Raw genomic sequence first — 17,340 nt, forward strand, 5'->3', positions numbered from 1 at the left:
TTGTCGGCCCATGCTTCATTGAACGACGGCATGAGAACACGATTACTCCTGAGCTACCTGTGAAGCCGTACAGGGTTCTTGAAATCGTGGGGTCAAACAACAATATGTAACCAGAGGTGAGGCTAACACCGTCAAATTATCAAATACGGTAAGCGAATACCTGTACACAAATGCTATTTGGAATTGATGGGACAAGCAACACCATACGAAGCGGCAACTTTTGAGACCGTTTAGTACTCGTGAATAGCTGCTGTCGATGATGGAATCCTCTGGGGCCCACCTACAGCTATGAGATAGTTGCAAGAACTTATATTGACTATTTAGCCACTCAGAAGCTAGCAGCAGACCAGAAATTTCCGATGAGCGCAGGCTTCTGGTATTAGGAATTTTGTGCCATGGTGTATCCGGGTTATATTTCGCACCTCGTTGTGTGCTTCTGTTAAGGTTGCTTTGAAGGCAGGCAACGATTTATGTGCACAGAAACGGTTTGAAGCCACAACAATGCAAATACGTAGAGAATTCGGTTGATCACCTGGGAGCTACAACGAAAGGTTTAACAGGCACCGCGCATGATCCGGAACGAATATTCTACTGATTCACCCCCCTCGAAGCCTAAAATGCAGCCTGCGATTGCATAATGAAATAAAAGTCCAGTCGAGAACATGGTACAACTATTAGGAACACACTTCTGGATGACAAGAATCAACACCTGGGCTTATTCTTGGCCTACTGGGACATATCCGTTGGACCGCGTTTGACTGCCGCTACTAATGCCAGTTTTCTATGCTCGACATCACATTGTTTTCTGAAACTACTTCGGATCTCTGTTCCAGAGCAAGTGTGCCCTTTTCACGTAAAGTGAGTTGAGTTTTCCAAGTTATATTCGTCGTCGAAAGCGCGTTTCATCGGCCAACGATCTCGCAATGTTTTGCGATCTCCAGATGAATCCAACCAACTCTCGGCCCACTCGGAAATGACGAAGAGAAGTGGACCAGACTCTGGCGTTCTCTTGAAGTAAGAATTACTTCCCGAAACTATCGGATTTTCAAAATTGCAGATTTTGTGGGCATTACATTTGATCAGGTTGCACGTTTCAGCGGTATGTTCCTCCCAATTTTATGCTTATGTGGACGAGTATTTATGATCGCTGTCCACCACTAATTAATATTTGATTGTCAGTTCACGGGATAAAGCACGATCAAATCTATGTATTTTTAACGTCTTAGGTTGTTCTTCAATTGGGGGATGAAATTTGCAGAATATGGAACGCAAATTCTTTCCACGTGGATAGTCAAATGAAATTGTGTTGTTTTCTACCCTTTTCTACCCGTCATCTGCAACGTATTAGGTGAGGTTGTTCAGCAAAATCCATTTTCTCAGGAGCTTCCATCACATCTAGTTCGACAATGAAAGCAAACTTGATAGATTGTGCTGCAGTAATTCGACTCTGCAACTCTCTGGATAGCCGCATTCTCATCTAAGTACCAGTAGCGTATAGATATTGCATCGTTTTCAGACAACTGCGTATGAATTACTAACACGACGATAACTTTCTCATTGCAAATAATGATGCGCCTTATCTGGAATGCGTCACAACGCGCGGCGACATTATCAGAAAACGAGATCAGCCGTTGCCTTTCATCACAATAGCCGTAGGAATCGTCATCTACTACGGCTGATTATCATAACTGCTGGTCCCATACCCATGCGTGAGGCTAGATATTACGCTTGAACTATGCGCACTAGCCTAATCCGGCTTCCAACAACGGTCCTTCATAATCATACTCGTCCGTGCGTAGTGCCGACGTATCATAAACATACAAACAACTGAGGTGAATTATGATTTAATTTGGTTGCGTCGGTATAAACTTACTGGGTAATCACCCACCAGTTATCATTTTGGGTTCTAAAAAGAAAAATAGTTCTATCGGTCGCACATCTTGGATTAAATTGTTCGGGCGTCTTGTTGTGAAATCAAGCTAAATACTTGCTCCGTTAGCTCAATTATCAATCAAGAACAATCTGTTTGCACACCGGTTGTGCACCATCAGGATTCAGTGATATCACGCGTTGTTGGACGCAGCGACGCTAAAGTAAAAGAGGGTGTACACAAGGCAGTCATAAATCATGAGTTATAGACCTGATTCACAGAACTCAGGAACCTCATACGTCTTCAAAGGTGTACGCATGGATGACGCCATAGTAACGATCTTGCGCTTGAGCGGGTACCTGAATTTAAAGCTGCTCCTATATAGCACCAGATTTGAACTTCACTCTACTCGTGCTTTCCGCAACTTATACACTTAGCTTAATGAAAACAAGTTTTCTGCCGTGCTAAACAAAACTTACCAGCATCCAATACTCAACCGCGGTAGCACTCCCGCCAACCCATGCTCCGTTCTTTGGCGTTACTTATCAGCTCCGGTTTTCGCGTTAGTTAGTCCGGATTCTGTGATCTTTAGCATCCGGCTATATCTAAAAGGCTTCTACATCTCAGGCACGCCTGACACGCTGAAAGCAGCTCGTTATTTCGAGCTGTTCTGAGTCACTTCTCCATGTCTGTCATAGCGTTTTGACCTCCTCTAACTCATCATTCATGTCAACACATTGTCACCCACTTCCATTTCCAAAACCACGTCTAAGCTTTCGGGATATATGAGCCGCTGGGACAACCAGAATTTTTGACATCTAACGCGCTGTGATTTTGAGGAGGAAGATTTAACTCAGGGCGGCAAGTTTCCTCCACCTTCAGTGTATACTCAGGTAACATAATAATAATGATAATAATAATAAAAATAACAATAATTCTAATGTTTATTCCCAACTAGTGGGTGGCATACCGTCAGGCGTGGTCGTACTGTAGAAATATGACCGACGGGGTTTGTGAGTACAGGGGACTGCATGGAAGAGCGAAAGCATCATAAGTATTGGGTACTGTTGGGACCCATCGGCCACACATTGCTTTTAGCTGCAAAAGCTTTACGAGCTGAATAAACCAATTTGCTCCAAATGGTTGCATTTTGTGGCGTATGTGCTCAAACCAAAAACCATCCTAATCTACCTTCATATTTTCACAGCCCATCGAATTTCCGTGTCCAATGAGACAATCAAACGGGTAGCGGGAAAGTTTGGTGTAATGCATCCCTAACAACGCTGAGACCCTGCGATGCCCAGACGGTGTTCGAAAGTTTGAACTCGTACTTAAAACTCGACCTCTTGTCCCTTTTTTCCATCAGGGTCGCGTCGTAGCCTTTGGGAATCCAGTTCCATTGTGCGAATACTGAAAACCGGCATTAATGTAGACGCCATTATTAGAAAATAGTGGGCAAAAAATTAGGGAGAGCAATACAACAGGCATCTTGCCTGATACACGGCAAGAAAACAGCAAATTTTGAGAAATGAGAAACCAGAACAAGGTGACTGCTGAAGCAGCAGAGCTAGTGTAATCCGGCCAACCAATTCGAAGTTAAACCGAAAGCCACCGCTGAAGTGCTGCGCGCTAAAATCGAAAATATATGGTTTTTAAAATTGCGACCTTTAACGGTAGTTAGTCTTACCCATTTTTACGTTTCTGTGACATGCAGCTTATGGTTGTTTGTTTAAGTGAGCAAAGTTTCAAGGTCATCGACCATCACCAATTCCTATTTTGTTAAGGCCTACGAGAGACAAAACACGAAATCGCACTTTAGCATATTTTGGCGTTCTTCCATTTTCATCAAGAATAAAATAACATCCACAATATACCTAATGCTAGTTTCACCCTTGGAATTCAGTCACTGATGTTGTTTGTTTTACACTCCTAAGATTGGACAAATGAGATGATTTTGTTCAACGAACCACGTCACAACACATTTTCCCATGGAGCTCAGCTTCCAGTGATCACAACATTGCTAGATGACAGCACGAAATGTGCAGTGGCGATGCGAAGACTATCTCTGTGGATGATCCCCTTCCCAGATATGCATAACTAGCCTGTGGATAATACAACGTCACGAGGTAAATCATCGACACAGCGTCATCATTCCTATTAGGAATGTGACGTTCTAAACCTGCTGATGGTTGCTGATAGTTGAATCCAGTTAGGATGTTGGGTGGCATATGCGGTATCTGGCGTGGGCAATGATTTTTTGAGCCCAGGCCTTCTGTTGAACGACTTTGGTGAGCATCAATGCAAAATGCTCGCTAGACCCGATGTGCTGACGCTACATCCGGGAGGCTTAAGGAGCGGTAAAATGATCCACCATCAAGGATGCAAGAAGTGATAGTCGAAGAAAAATCGCTCAAGGGTTTGTGTGGGGAACTAGTCATCTTTCTGTTTCCCTGGATTTCAAAGGCAGATGTAGAATACGTCGGCGAATTTGAGGAAGCTCACTTGAGTGCCGCGCAAAATCACAAACAATAAATTGTGGGTATTTCAGATCTATCAATGAAATGCGGTACTATATAAATATATATAATATGTAATAAAATGGGTACAAACCTCAAGTTATTGGGGTTTCTGTCTTAATTATTTCAGGCAGTAAACCTAGCCCAACGAAAGCCCGGGGAAGGTGGCGAACCGATCTTGGTAAGCGGCACACGCCCCCGCCTGATACGGGATAACCCGGTAAGCGGCACACGCCCCCGCCTGATACGCGATAACCCATGTAGCGTGGGATGTCAGGAAGTCAGCGGCATTCGACGTTCGATACGACGGCACACGTCGGTTCTGAAATGTGCAGATATATGGACTGGTATTAATGAATCCACACAGTATACACAGCACACATGCGCACAGGCACGTGGTGGTTCGACCATGGTCCCTGCAACAGGGAGAGAGAGGGGGAGAGACACATAAGCTCATGTGATAGATGTGCATTCAGATACAGTCGAGTTTCAACTGCGTTACACCCAAATGGTCAAAAAGCGCGCGTAAAAATGGTCGACAAAATTGGTTCAATATGTCGAAGGATAAAAGTTCAACGAGGGATTACAACGCATATCGAGTTTATGAGATAGTCGCAGTAAACAGCTAGCTCGGACAAGGACGGGGTTTGATAGGGGGGAGGAGTTACAATAGACCACCCCGATGTGAGGAGAATCGGTTCCATGAGGTGGGATCCGAATCCGCAATGCATCACAAACCGGTGCATTAGTGTTTCAGGATAGGTTATGTAATTAAGGTATGTGAGTAAAATAGAAGCCACACTTAACCTCCGCGTTCTGGGTTGGCTCACAAATTGAGTAGCCATGTATACAGATCACTGCGCGGAGACGTGTGGTGTCACGTAGGTTTCTGCAAGTGCGATTGTGAACGGTTGTTGACGGCAGACTGACTATTAACTATCGCAAACCCGAAGCAGTTTGGGGACAAACGATTTAACACCATCTCTACCGCGTGCAACGCGAGATAGCAGAGGTGTGCCACCGTAGAGGTTAGCAGCACTAATATCTGTGTAAGATCCCATGCTAAGGCCGTGGCCCAAAAGCAAGGAATTGGGTAATTAGCCTAAATGCATGATCTAGGTGTCTTATCTGACAGGTAACGTGTAGTATAACTCAACGACGGACGGTCAGTAATAATTGCGGCAAAACCAAATTCTACGAATTTCACCTGCGTTTGTTCAGCAGTCGCAATTGGACATTGAAGTAGACATGAGCAGACAGTATAGATAGTTATACTGTGGTTCTATAAGAAATTAACAGTAAATCGCGAGGATTATTGAAGGGAAGCTCGCGGCTAGACTGATTCTTCAGCAGTTAAGAACACGGGATGGCACAGAAAGGGCAGTGTGTTATCGGACAAATCAAACGGGGAAAAAGTTGTTCAGTTCAAAGTGGGGCAAATTTTCAACAACAAGCCCAGAAATTTATCTGAACAAATTGACTATAGAAAAGTGGTTTATATAGAACCGACTTTGTATAAAATAGAATATTTCAGTCTTGAAACTTGAACATCCACAGGAAGAGTGATGAATTAGTCTGAAGAATAGGGGAGCAAATGATTACGTCATGCGTTTTACAATCTGTATACCGGATTTTAGCCCAAGGTACTGAAGAAGCTCCCGCTACTCACTTCACTGATTCCTGTCTTGGTGCTTCCGAGAGTTTCTCTTCATTTGCGTGGGAGCTTTTCCTCTGAGCGTCAGATTTGTGCCGGCCCTTCGTCTTTGAGGCCGTAGCTTTTCTCCTCTTAAATTTTGAATGCTAAAAACTTTGAACGCTGGTACTTTTTAATAATTCAAAACCCCATTTTGGGTGACTGAATTTGTGATCGTTCAAGAATTCGCGGTGATCATTCTTGCGTTTGCTTTCTGATTTTTTTTGCTGCGGTTTGGCTGGTCAGGTGTCTCTAGGAGGTCCCACTGGGTCGCTTGTTGATTGGAGAGCATCACTTAAGAACATACTTGTTCGAGGCTCGTTTTTGCGTTGGACTACAACTCGAATCTAGTCAGCAGCCTTTCAGTGAGACAGGGTTTACGCAGCTTATTTTACCGCAGTCACTTTCCCCTGGTGCTTACATGGACTCCCAGGTCGTCCACAATCACTTGGCCAACCCGTTATACTAGGGGTTTCCGGGTTCGTGGCTTCAGCCATCGGCGTCATGATTGACGAGGCTCCACAATTGGACAGGTATTTCTGAGGGAGTGGATCTAGAGGCTGGTACTTTAGCATATTCCGTGGTTGTGGAGTAGTCACAGCAACCATAGACGTCAAGATCAAAGCTTGAGGTTGACTCATCAGGAGACATCGTTGCTTGCCTCCGCACAGCTGACGCAATCCATCTTAGAACTGGTGGTTCGGGTGTTGATTTCACTGCTGCGCTTTTCGTGACGGTGATCTTCGGATATACGCTTGGACTTTGAGTAGGTCTTTTGAACTCTGGCAGCTCAATCCAAGATCATTTGTAAGGGGGAAGGTAACTCGAAGCCCAGATGTTCACTTGCTTCCATTTCCGCGTAAGCGCCATGCGAAAAGGGTCTCATTTTCAATCTTTGTGACGAATCCCTTAAGGAGCGACTGTGCAGGATTTGTTGGCGTGATATTTCTGGAGGCTGAACCCCAGATAATCAGCCTGCTGTCTTAGGTGACACCCAACCAGAGATGCTGTGGTGGTCTTGATTCCCGCATCAGACAGCTAAGCAACCCCTTTCGCAGCCAAAGGACCCGGAATGAACGGCAATAGGTATTCGTCCGGGAATGAATGTCCATTATCGATTTCGTCCAGTCCACTTTGTTCTCTGCGTTTATGCCTTCCAGAGCTTTGGAAGGATGTTTCAGTCAAGTACCCCGGTTGAAGTATTACATTCACATTGGTTCATTTCACTCAGATGTGAAGATTTAGTTTAATTTTTGACGTCTGGCCTGTGAGTTGTGGAATGCACAGCATCCAAAAGGTGGAGGCAGCTGACGCAGACAAACAGGTTAGGAAATTGAGATGATTAACTTATCTGGTTGTTCTGCAAACGCACATTTGATGAACATCCATTTCGCCCACATCGATTTTGGTCCACCGATAGCTGTAAACGAGAGCCGCTTGTCATTTTCTGGCTCATGATTGAAAGTGGGTGCACCGCAGAAAAGAAGTACAATCTGATAGAGGCTTTTAAGGCACCGGTTATATTAGAGTTAAAAAAATCAACTAAAAGATACGTGTTAACTCCGTAAACAGATAAAGAGGTCTTTCACAAATTTGCACTTGCGAAAAATTAAACGAACTTCGAACGTACCGCGCTAGCTGCCACACATTGTTTCCAGAAATGCTTATGACCACCCAAGGCTTGGTAAAATGTTTTAAAAGCGTCGAAGAGTACAAGTGGACTTTCCTTGTGGTTTTCACGTTACCAGGTATCTGAGTCCACGATTAACCATCTTGACCTGGAACTTGATGGCAGTGCTTTCAGTGTGCTAAGTCTTTCGGCGCGATGTCCCTTTCCTCTGTCTTGTTGGGGTTTTCTTGTAAACGAGTGACTCCGTTATTGTGTAAACGCTTACACACCGGGACAACTACTGGCCAGAAAGGTTTACTACGACTGAATGGATCTCTTCGAGGGATTATCAAGGTTAACAAGGGGAGCACCAGCCAGCAGGTTCGTGACCAGGCGGAACGGGAAATGCAGTCCTTTTGGGAAAGGAACATTACGAAAAAGCGTCCTTGGTCTCCTCACCTTCAGATTTACTCACCCCCTGCTGTGATGCGTTTTTCGTTCCTTCACCGTGCCACGGGTATCGCTATGGCTCTAGGTAGGTTTCAATCCAACTGAATTATTATTATGTTAACTGAATTCTAAAATGGAGGTTTGATCAGGGTTATCGCGTCGCAGGTCCGCGCTGATTTCTAGAGTAATCCTAACTTTGGGGTGCTCGAGTATTTTAATCGATAAGTCTGAATGTCTATAGCCAGTAGGCATAAGTGACTACAAACGTATATCGTATGGCGAGTTCCTTTCACAAAATTATCAGATGCGCTTTACTTTAATTAAATTATCGAGGACCTTTCAGGGATCAGCAGCTGTTCCAGTGAAGTACAAAGTCATGCTTTCCAACCTGAACTTGAGATAGGCAGAATTACTACCCACGCGGTTGTGCTACTTCAGATGTCGGCATTGCTAGCGGTGCTACAATCACTAAAGCCGTTTAGATTTCCCTCAAGTTTGGCGTCAAAGGGTCAATGCAAAACCTGCCGATGGAAGTCAGGTTCTACGCCGTAGCAGCCGGCAGAGCGCTGTTTCTTCCTTATTAACCCTGGTCAATTTGTTGAAGACAAACGTAGCTCACTCGCGTTTGACGGTTGGTGCCATCGAATTATGCGAATATTGGATTGGCAATGCCGAAGTGACTTTTGATAGCAAATCAGTTTCTTGTCCATTTGGCGAGTTGATTCGGCTGTAGGAACTGCGTAATTCGGTCTGGTTCCTGCAAATTTGGCCGAGAGAGACCGATAGGGATATCAGGGAGAGCTTGACGATGATGTTAGCCCCACGAGCGTTTGCTGTCCGCGAAATTGGATTATCGCTGTTCGCCGATATGGTGATGACGTGCGACTAGTGGCGCTTTTGCACTGGAGATAGCTCGGTAGCTTACGAATCATTGTTCGAACCCAAACTTGGCATCTTGACCGCTCCCTGGGAAACCTGGCAGTATTTCTGCCCTCTTTCTCCTTCCTGAAAGCTTGGCACCTTGAAACTGAAAGGTCGTTACGGGTGGACGATGTCGACGACCATTGTGTCCCCTTACTACCAAGACTCAGCGCACCCCTTTCCCGCTCCATCGTGTACTGTCCGTCGCGCACATATTGAAGTGATCCAAACCGCTGTCCATGTATACCAGGTCCATCGTGGAAAAACTGGTTGGGAGATCATAGTTAATGATCCTCGTACGGGGTAGCTTCGCTTCCGATTATCCATGGGCAAGGATTGTCGCGTTATTGTCAAAGCGTTTGGTAACAGGAAATACACCTTAGTGTCAAATACACGTGATGGGCCAACGGAACCGTATGAGTAATGTATGGTAAATGTGTGTTCACACCTGCGAAACTTGACGGATAAAAGTAGCTTCATGCCACATCGGCCATCGCGTGGTTACATCAGCCGAGTCGCCTTATTCTCCGCATATAAAAGGGCGGATGAGCAAAAATATGTAAATACTGACACCCTTCGTCTTTATTAATTGTCATTCCAACTCCCATCCCGTCTTGATTTTCAGTCACTAATGTAGACCCCAGCTGTAGGCATCTCCTTCATGTATCTATGGGAATGACCCACTGCACGCCGCCACCCAAATCTGCCGCTCCGCATTCGCCATTCAGTCCCCTTTCTGTTTTCATTGCGGCCGTTAACGTGAGAACTTAGACAGGTCGGCCAAGGAAAGCTGCGCCTATGTGTACTGTAGGTACTTTGTCGGTTGGCGTCTTTTCCATCTCTGAATTTCGAATGTGGATCCAAGCGCAATTGTTGAGCTTACAGTACTTGCTCTAACTAGACGCTACTACTACGAACTTTGAGTGACTGAAGCAGCTCGCACAGGTGTTTGTGTAGTCTTAAGTTCTCGACATGATGTTTGATTACTCGACTGGATACCTGTAAACAGCCGACTGTGTTGTCGGTCTTTCTGCGTTGATAAAAATGTGCAAATCAGTTGCCAAGCTCAGCGAACAGACCAACAGCCACCTGGTCAACTACTACTATAACCACAGCTATATGCGACGGCGATACTCTGCTTGTGGTGCTTCCCAGCGCGCACATGGTTGCCACCAGATGTCACCGTCACTTCTTGATGCTAGGTGTTCTATCCCTTCTGGTGTGAAGTACAATTAGACAAAAGCTCAAACGTAGCCTGTGTGTGGACAGAGAGAGATGGTGCGACCAGATAGTTCAAACGATAGAGGCCCGTGCAGCCTAACTGCCATACCACCCAAAGGTTGCACAAGGGCTAGGATGCTGCCAGGTTGCCCAAGCCTAGACAGGGGAAGTCGAGAGGCAGAGGTTGGGTTCGAACCACGAACCTTCCGGTCAGTAAATTTCTGCCCCAAACCACTTGGGCCATCTCGCTCCCACTTGTAACCATACATTGTATCGCTGTTGTGTGCATCTTCTTATGAAGGTGCGTTAAGACGGGATCCGAGAAGAGCAAGCAGGACTTCGATCGGGAAGGGGATATGTGGACCACATATACATGTAGGACCCTACGATCGTGGCGTTCCTTCATTTCAAAAGTGCGTTCGGTTTTGTCGACCAGTTGGTTCTTTTCAACACGCGCAACAGATTACGTCCGAGGAGATCGTGGGTATCATGCGCTGTTTGTATTCACAAGATTGTGGGCACGTGAAAGTATACGAGGAGCTCTTCGAAAGTCCTCTTATAAGGAGTGGTATTCGAGAAAGATGTTCACTCTCTACATTTCGTTTAATTTCGTTATTAATGAGATAATGGGGCGAACACCTGGATGTCTCCAAAACCCCGATGTTATTGTTTCTCTTCGGCCAGGAATATGGAGGTGCTGGTGTTCCACTGCCGTACAGTCGTGTAAATTTATTTCATCCAGAGGTTTGCAGTGGAACGAAGGAGGTAGTGAGGCGCGAACCCAGGGAACCTACAGCAAACACAGCGTACACTCGAACACTGAGTCAGACATTCTTGATAGAAATTAACGACATTGACGCCACTAGTTAGCCGCCATATCGATTGTCCCTCCTTGAAATCTTAGGGACGTGTCCGGCAGCAAGATTGTATTTTGCGGACGTGAAGTACATGCCAAAGAATCGGATAACCTTGGTTAGCCTTTCATGTAAGCACTTTCTGCTCGTAGGATTGAAAACAACGTCACCTGCATATTCCAGGCCGAAGAGAGGTAAGAACACCGGGGTTTTGGAGACGTTCCTGTGTTCGCCCCGTTATCTCATCAACTACGAGATTAAACAAAAATGCAGAGAGTGGACATCTTTGTCGAGTGCCACTGCTTGCAAGAAGGCTTTTGGGAAGCTCCTCGTATACTTTCATGCGCCCGCTGACGTTCGAGGCACCGTATTCATACTTGGGAAGCTGCGTTAACTCTGACGGTAGTGTGACGGACGGAGTCAACACCTGACGCTAAGTCTCTTTTAAAGAACCTTTCCGTTACTGTGGTTCTAACTACTATTGGTGTTGCGGGCTGACATTCCTATCCATAACCCTGTAAGTCTGTTGCTCCCCGGTAGTTTGCACTCAATGATTTTAAAATTCACGATTTTTGTTGAAGCTTGACGTAAGTGTCGTAGTTCGTGTGATAAAAAATAACGGTAATGGTTGTTCAGTTGTAACATTTTTTCGGCGCATAGCTACCACCCCACCCGAAGAAAGCACGAAGGCTGAGATACTGCCAGATTTCCCAACCACAGGAGCAATCGAGATGCAAATGTTTGGTTCGAACCACGGGCGTTCCGTTCAGTCATTCCGTGAGTTAGCCGCTTAGCTATCCCGAACTCGTACGTGGACAATAGCCTTCGGGATTGTCTTAGAAGTGCCCAACTCCCAATGTTCCAACCAGTGGATCAGAATTCACTAGGGATAGCTCTTAAGGGTAATAACTTCAATGATCACTGGTGTTTCGCACAGATCATGGTTCCTGGGGGACCTTACTCAACAACCTTTCTTCCTTTCCTCTAGTCTGGGCGGCTGTCGGATGTGGAGCCTTCTTCTTCACGGGTCAGTATGATCAAATGCTGGAGTATGTGCGGAATCTCCAACTTGGATCGACCATCATAACCAGCTGCAAATTCGTCCTTTGTTATCCTCTTGTATACCACTACCTTAATGGTATGCGTCATCTGGTAAGTTGAACACAATATTTTGGTGCCATATTTTAGCACTTTTATCAATAAAATGCAGCAAGTTGAATACCAAATACTAAGGTGGAGATGTAGGTTGAATCAGAGCGTACCCTTAATTTGTCTTTCGTCGAGCCCGGGTTTGGCAGTTACAGGTACCTAACGATTGCAGAAACTGCTTGAGCTCTTCAGAACTGATTATCTACAAAAAGTGGTGTCAGACAAGGATGCCCACTCTCCGCATTCTTGTTCAACTTCGTCATCGATGAAATAATGAGGCGAACAGTGGAAGGTTTTCAAAACATCGATGTTCAAATTGTTGCTGGCGAGAGCCTTGTCGATCTGGAGTACGCAAATGACATCGGCCTCACCTTTGAAGATCAAAGCGAAGCACAAACCCTGTTGAATCGACTGATCACCATCATACCATCTTTTGGCATGCGCCTTGCACCTTCAAGGTGCAAAGTCCTGCTTCAGAACGTGCCATCTGCGAACATATCCCTTACAGTTCAAGGAGAACCACTGGAGATTGTGGAAAACTTTACATACCTCGGTAGTTGTATTAGCTCTGACGGAAGTGTGTCTGATGAAGTCAGTGCAAGAATCTCAAAGGCTCGAATCACGTTTGCTAATTTGCGTCACTTGTGGCGTCAAAAAGGCATCTCACTGGATCTTAAGGGTCGTGTGTACCAGGCTACAGTAAGGGCTGTGTTGTTGTATGGGTGCGAGACATGGCCTCTTCGGGTAGATGATGTGAGGCGTCTTCAGGTTTTCGACCACCGATGCCTCAGAAGCGTGGCTGGTTGTGGATGGCGTCAGCGTATCAGCAACGAGGCGATTAGAAAACGGGTATTTGGTTGTGCTGCAGGCACCTCAATCCGGGAAAACATCCAGCATCATCGACTACGATGGCTCGGTCATGTGCTACGCATGCCAAAACACCGTCTACCAAGACGAGTGTTGTTCTCCGTGCCTCCTTCGGGATGGCGCAAACCGCGAGGTGGACAGCAAATGACTTGGCAAAAAGGCGTGAAAGGGATCACGAAGAGTTTGGGTGTTGTTGGTGTTTTGCGACTTCCAGGATGGGGTCCCCGTGACCACGTCTGTGTTTGGCTGGAGACGTTGCAAGAAATGGCGGCTAATCGATGTTAGTGGCGTTCGTACTGTCAGTTTCTTTCCAGATTGTCTGATTGAGCGGTTGGAGGTGTAGGCACCTCAGTATGCTTGACATAGGCCAGCACTAGGTCCCCTCCCTCACTCACTCTTTTTCTCTTCTCTTCACTTTAGGGCTTTTATATATATATAACTAAACGAACTTTATGGTTGTACGGCAGTGAAGCATCAGTGCCAACACTGATGTTGCTGTCATTGATGATGATGATCTTATATTTCCTAAACCCGAGGCCCGTCAGAGGTGATTTTTGTTGTTTCGACTTCATTTTTTCGATTCTTCATTGGCATATAGATCGTTCAGCTGTAACAATTTTAGTGCCTAGCTACCATGTCACCTGAAGGAAGCACGAGGACTGGGATAGTGCCAGGTTGTCTAAGCCTAGACAGGGGAAGTCGATTTTCAGAGGTCGGGTTCGAACCACGGATCTTCCGGTCAGTGAATGCGCGCTCTAACCACTGAGCGATCTTTCCCTGGTTAAAACTTGACCAAGTTGGGGTTGGTTAGGATGTCACCAATAGAAAAGTGTTTTGGCCTGACGGACTTGCGGTGTCTTCAAAGGCTATTTTCATACAAGTTGGGCTGTTGAGGTTATTGAGGGTTATTTTGCTGGATTACCATCATCATCTTCGGTTGTGAAAACTGCATACTTGTTACACAGTAATTATAGCTTCCAAAGCTTCGTTCATAGATGATTCGGTAGGTGGGCTTAGATAGCTACGAATTGAAGGTAGTTGATACAATTGATGCGTCAGTACGCAATGATATTTGGAGGATTGGTAGATTGGTTGGCGTAAGCTAAATAGCCCTGCCGCACGGCTTGGCATGCGTTTTACATCTGCAAACTGCAAAGTACTGCTAAAAGACCGGGGGGGGATTAAACCCAAATCTCATGCTTGCAGGCGAGCCAATCGATGTGGCAGATAAATTCATTTACTTGGGCAGCTATATAATTTCTGTGGACTAGCTGGAGTTGAGATGATCTTTCGAATCGGAAAGGCCATGACACCTTTCGCCAACCTCTGACACCTATGGCGCCGACGTGACATCAGTTCGTCTGTCAAGGGCAGAGTTTACAATGCGGCAGTACGATCCATACTGCTTTATGGAAAAGAGACGTGGCCTGTACGCGCAGAGGACACACGGAAGATGTCAGTTTTTGACCTCCGGATTAGTGATGCCAAGGTGCGCTAAATAGTCCTGGGAAAAATGAACTCTCCTGTGATAAATGAATTGCGCCCCATAGTTTGCGCTGGTTTGGACATGTGCCCCCCGTGCCGGAAGACCGTTCGCCTCCCGGAGTTCTTTTCGCCCAGCCCTGTTCTAAGTAGAAGCGACCGAGAGGTGGACAGTGTACGACCTGGCTACGGAGTAAGAAAACACTAACCAGTAAACTTAGTCGGGTCGGCAATTGCCGCCTTCCTGGATGGGGACCCCGGGACTCATCTCACCAATGGTTAGTGACGCTAGCAGAAATGGACCAGTCGCGCTCGTGTATCACCCGACCTAAAGCTGCCACCTTGACGTGGTGGTCGGGCTTCAGTGCTGCAATGATCCCGCGGGCTACACTGGCTGGAACTTCGTTCCACAAGGTTCAACCATGCCAGGAAGGCCAAAGGGGAGCAGCGAGACCCCGCAATACGAGTAATCTTGCTACGAGGCGGCCTGGAGGTAAAGTCGTACTGTCCTCTGCGACAGGAGTGTGAAGGCAGTAAGGTGTTTCCCCCAGGCGACCAGCATGTCCATATTTATGGAAGCAGCGATGCTGCATTCCCCCGAGGAAGGACGGGTTAGAAAAGGTCGGCCCTAAAAACCGCACACTCCGATCGTCCAATGGTTGACCGTGACTGCCGACACAATATCCAATACGGTCAAGCCACGGTCTTGTTTTGCTCAAAATGTACATGCTGTACGCAGCTAAATTTAGATTGAGACAATAATGCCTTACTTTCTGTGCCATCGGGTTAGTCAAATCCATGCAGCCGAGCGTGTCCAACTATTGAGTCAGCGGCTCCTGGTAGAGTCGTTCCTCAACTAGCCTGTCCGACGGTGCGGATGTCAATTGTAGGGTCCCCTACATTGTGGGTCACTGTTGAGTAAAGGCTCATCGTGGAGTACCTCAAACAGACCCCCTTCCTCGGCCCGTTTATTGGCCCTCACCCACATCCTTTCCCACCCTTCAAATAGTGCGTTGCGGTCAACCTAGCTATTTCCCTAATCATTGTTTCAGCATCGCCAAGCCAAGTAAACTAAAATAACTCATCAGCCATCTTCAGGGTCGTGATAGACGTTACAGCCTTCAGTTTTTGTAATCTGTTAAATTGGACACCAGGCATATCTTGCTAAGGCCTCGCTTTCTCTGTCCGCAGATGTATGTTGTGTCTCCGAAACACGAAATGCAACATCCCACTTCGGTGGCGTATCTCCAGCCGCTTCGGATAAGCTCAGATGTCACATTTCACTCTTCGAATGTTTGATAATCCTGGCACAATAGCTCGTGGTATCTACGGTGTGGGGATCGCACTTATCTCAAGCCTGAAGAAGGTCCTTTGGATCCAATTAGATAGTCGTCTGTGAGCTTTACGGTCATCTGTATGGTTTATCCTGATTAAGATCAATGCAGATCGGTGCTGTTAATGGTGTTTGTCTGACGGGCTGCAGTTCTGAGTCTGACAAGGATGGGCTTTACGGGAATCTGTCGCAAGTGGAGCCGATATAGTAACCCTTTTGGGTGAAATGAAAGCTAGGTCGAAAAAAGTACAGTTACATGGATTTTGGGTCGATGCTCAGCGTACGGATAACAGAGCGATTTCACTTGTGTGCTTAATATAGTCTGTTCCTGATCAGTACGAGCCCACATCTAGTTTATTGGAGGCCACCAACAATAAGCCAACCATGAATTCATTAGGACCAGTTACTATGAGCTATCAGCCACCGATTCCGAGCTTTGATTAAAGATTGTTGTGCCTTCTGAGGTACGCAGCTGACTCCGACTGCGTCAATGGCTCAGTTATCACTTCGCTGTTCTTCGACATTGTGCGTCATCATCATCAGCCGTAAAAACCGCGCATTTGCCATGGAGTGGTTGTAGCTGTCGTTTGTCGATAATTTGGGGAAGTGGGGTGGCTGATATAACTGATATATATATATATATAATTGATATAACTGATATTTGATGCGTAGATACAGCGATGTCAGTGGATATTTCTTTGTGGAGATCGCGTAAGGAGCTGTTCATTTGTTGGTGGCAACTGTTAGGATGCATGAACTCCATTTAGGGCGCAACTGGACCACGTTTAATAATGTCCCTAACCACTAATGTGTCCCACCTCAGTGTCCCCATCCAGAGAGACGCCAATGACCGCCGCTTCTGAGGTTGCTGGTAATGGCCTTCATACTTTGTTGCTAAGTCATTGTTTGACCTTCCTAGCTCGTTCTCACCCTTCCAGTGGCTGTGCGAAAAGGGCACTTCCAGCAAGTCAGTCAAATGGCATGCGGAGTATGCAACTAAGCCAACGCAACCTTTGGAGTGTAATCAGTTCATCAGTCACGTGTCAGTTATTTCTTCCAAAAACCATTCCACGTACCTCGCCACAAAGAGACCGTCACGAAGAGACTGGACGTTACCGTGGTGTGACGGTTTGCGCACCTCAGCGATCCATTGAGCTATACTGAAGAGTTTTTCGCGACACTCAGAATCTCTCACACCAGGTTGGTCAATGGTTGGAGGTCTGACGAACACAGTCTCCTGGCCTTCCAGGTTGGGGATTGGAACATGTGGCGACTTGTTCCGTAGAAATGGTAATTCATTTGCATTTCCCGCCAAACACCGCTGCCTTGCGGTTAGGCTTTTGAGCCAAAGGCTTTGGTTGAGGACCCTAATCGT

The 17,340-nt window shown here is 46.2% G+C and overlaps 1 protein-coding gene across 1 annotated transcript in view; it reads left to right on the forward strand.

Moving 5' to 3' along the window:
* Nucleotides 1-7,881: 7,881 nt before the first annotated feature.
* T265_09992 (hypothetical protein) overlaps nt 7,882-17,340 on the forward strand; it is a gene marked incomplete at both ends in the record, with an annotated part of 15,693 nt that continues 6,234 nt past the window's right edge. Inside the window, 2 exons of the mRNA XM_009176229.1 lie at nt 7,882-8,223; nt 12,123-12,286. Of these exons, the coding sequence (XP_009174493.1) occupies nt 7,905-8,223; nt 12,123-12,286 (483 nt within the window). The remainder of the gene's footprint in view (nt 8,224-12,122; nt 12,287-17,340) is intronic.

Source organism: Opisthorchis viverrini, assembly GCF_000715545.1.
Source record: "Opisthorchis viverrini unplaced genomic scaffold opera_v5_328, whole genome shotgun sequence".
NCBI classification, from domain to species: domain Eukaryota; kingdom Metazoa; phylum Platyhelminthes; class Trematoda; order Opisthorchiida; family Opisthorchiidae; genus Opisthorchis; species Opisthorchis viverrini.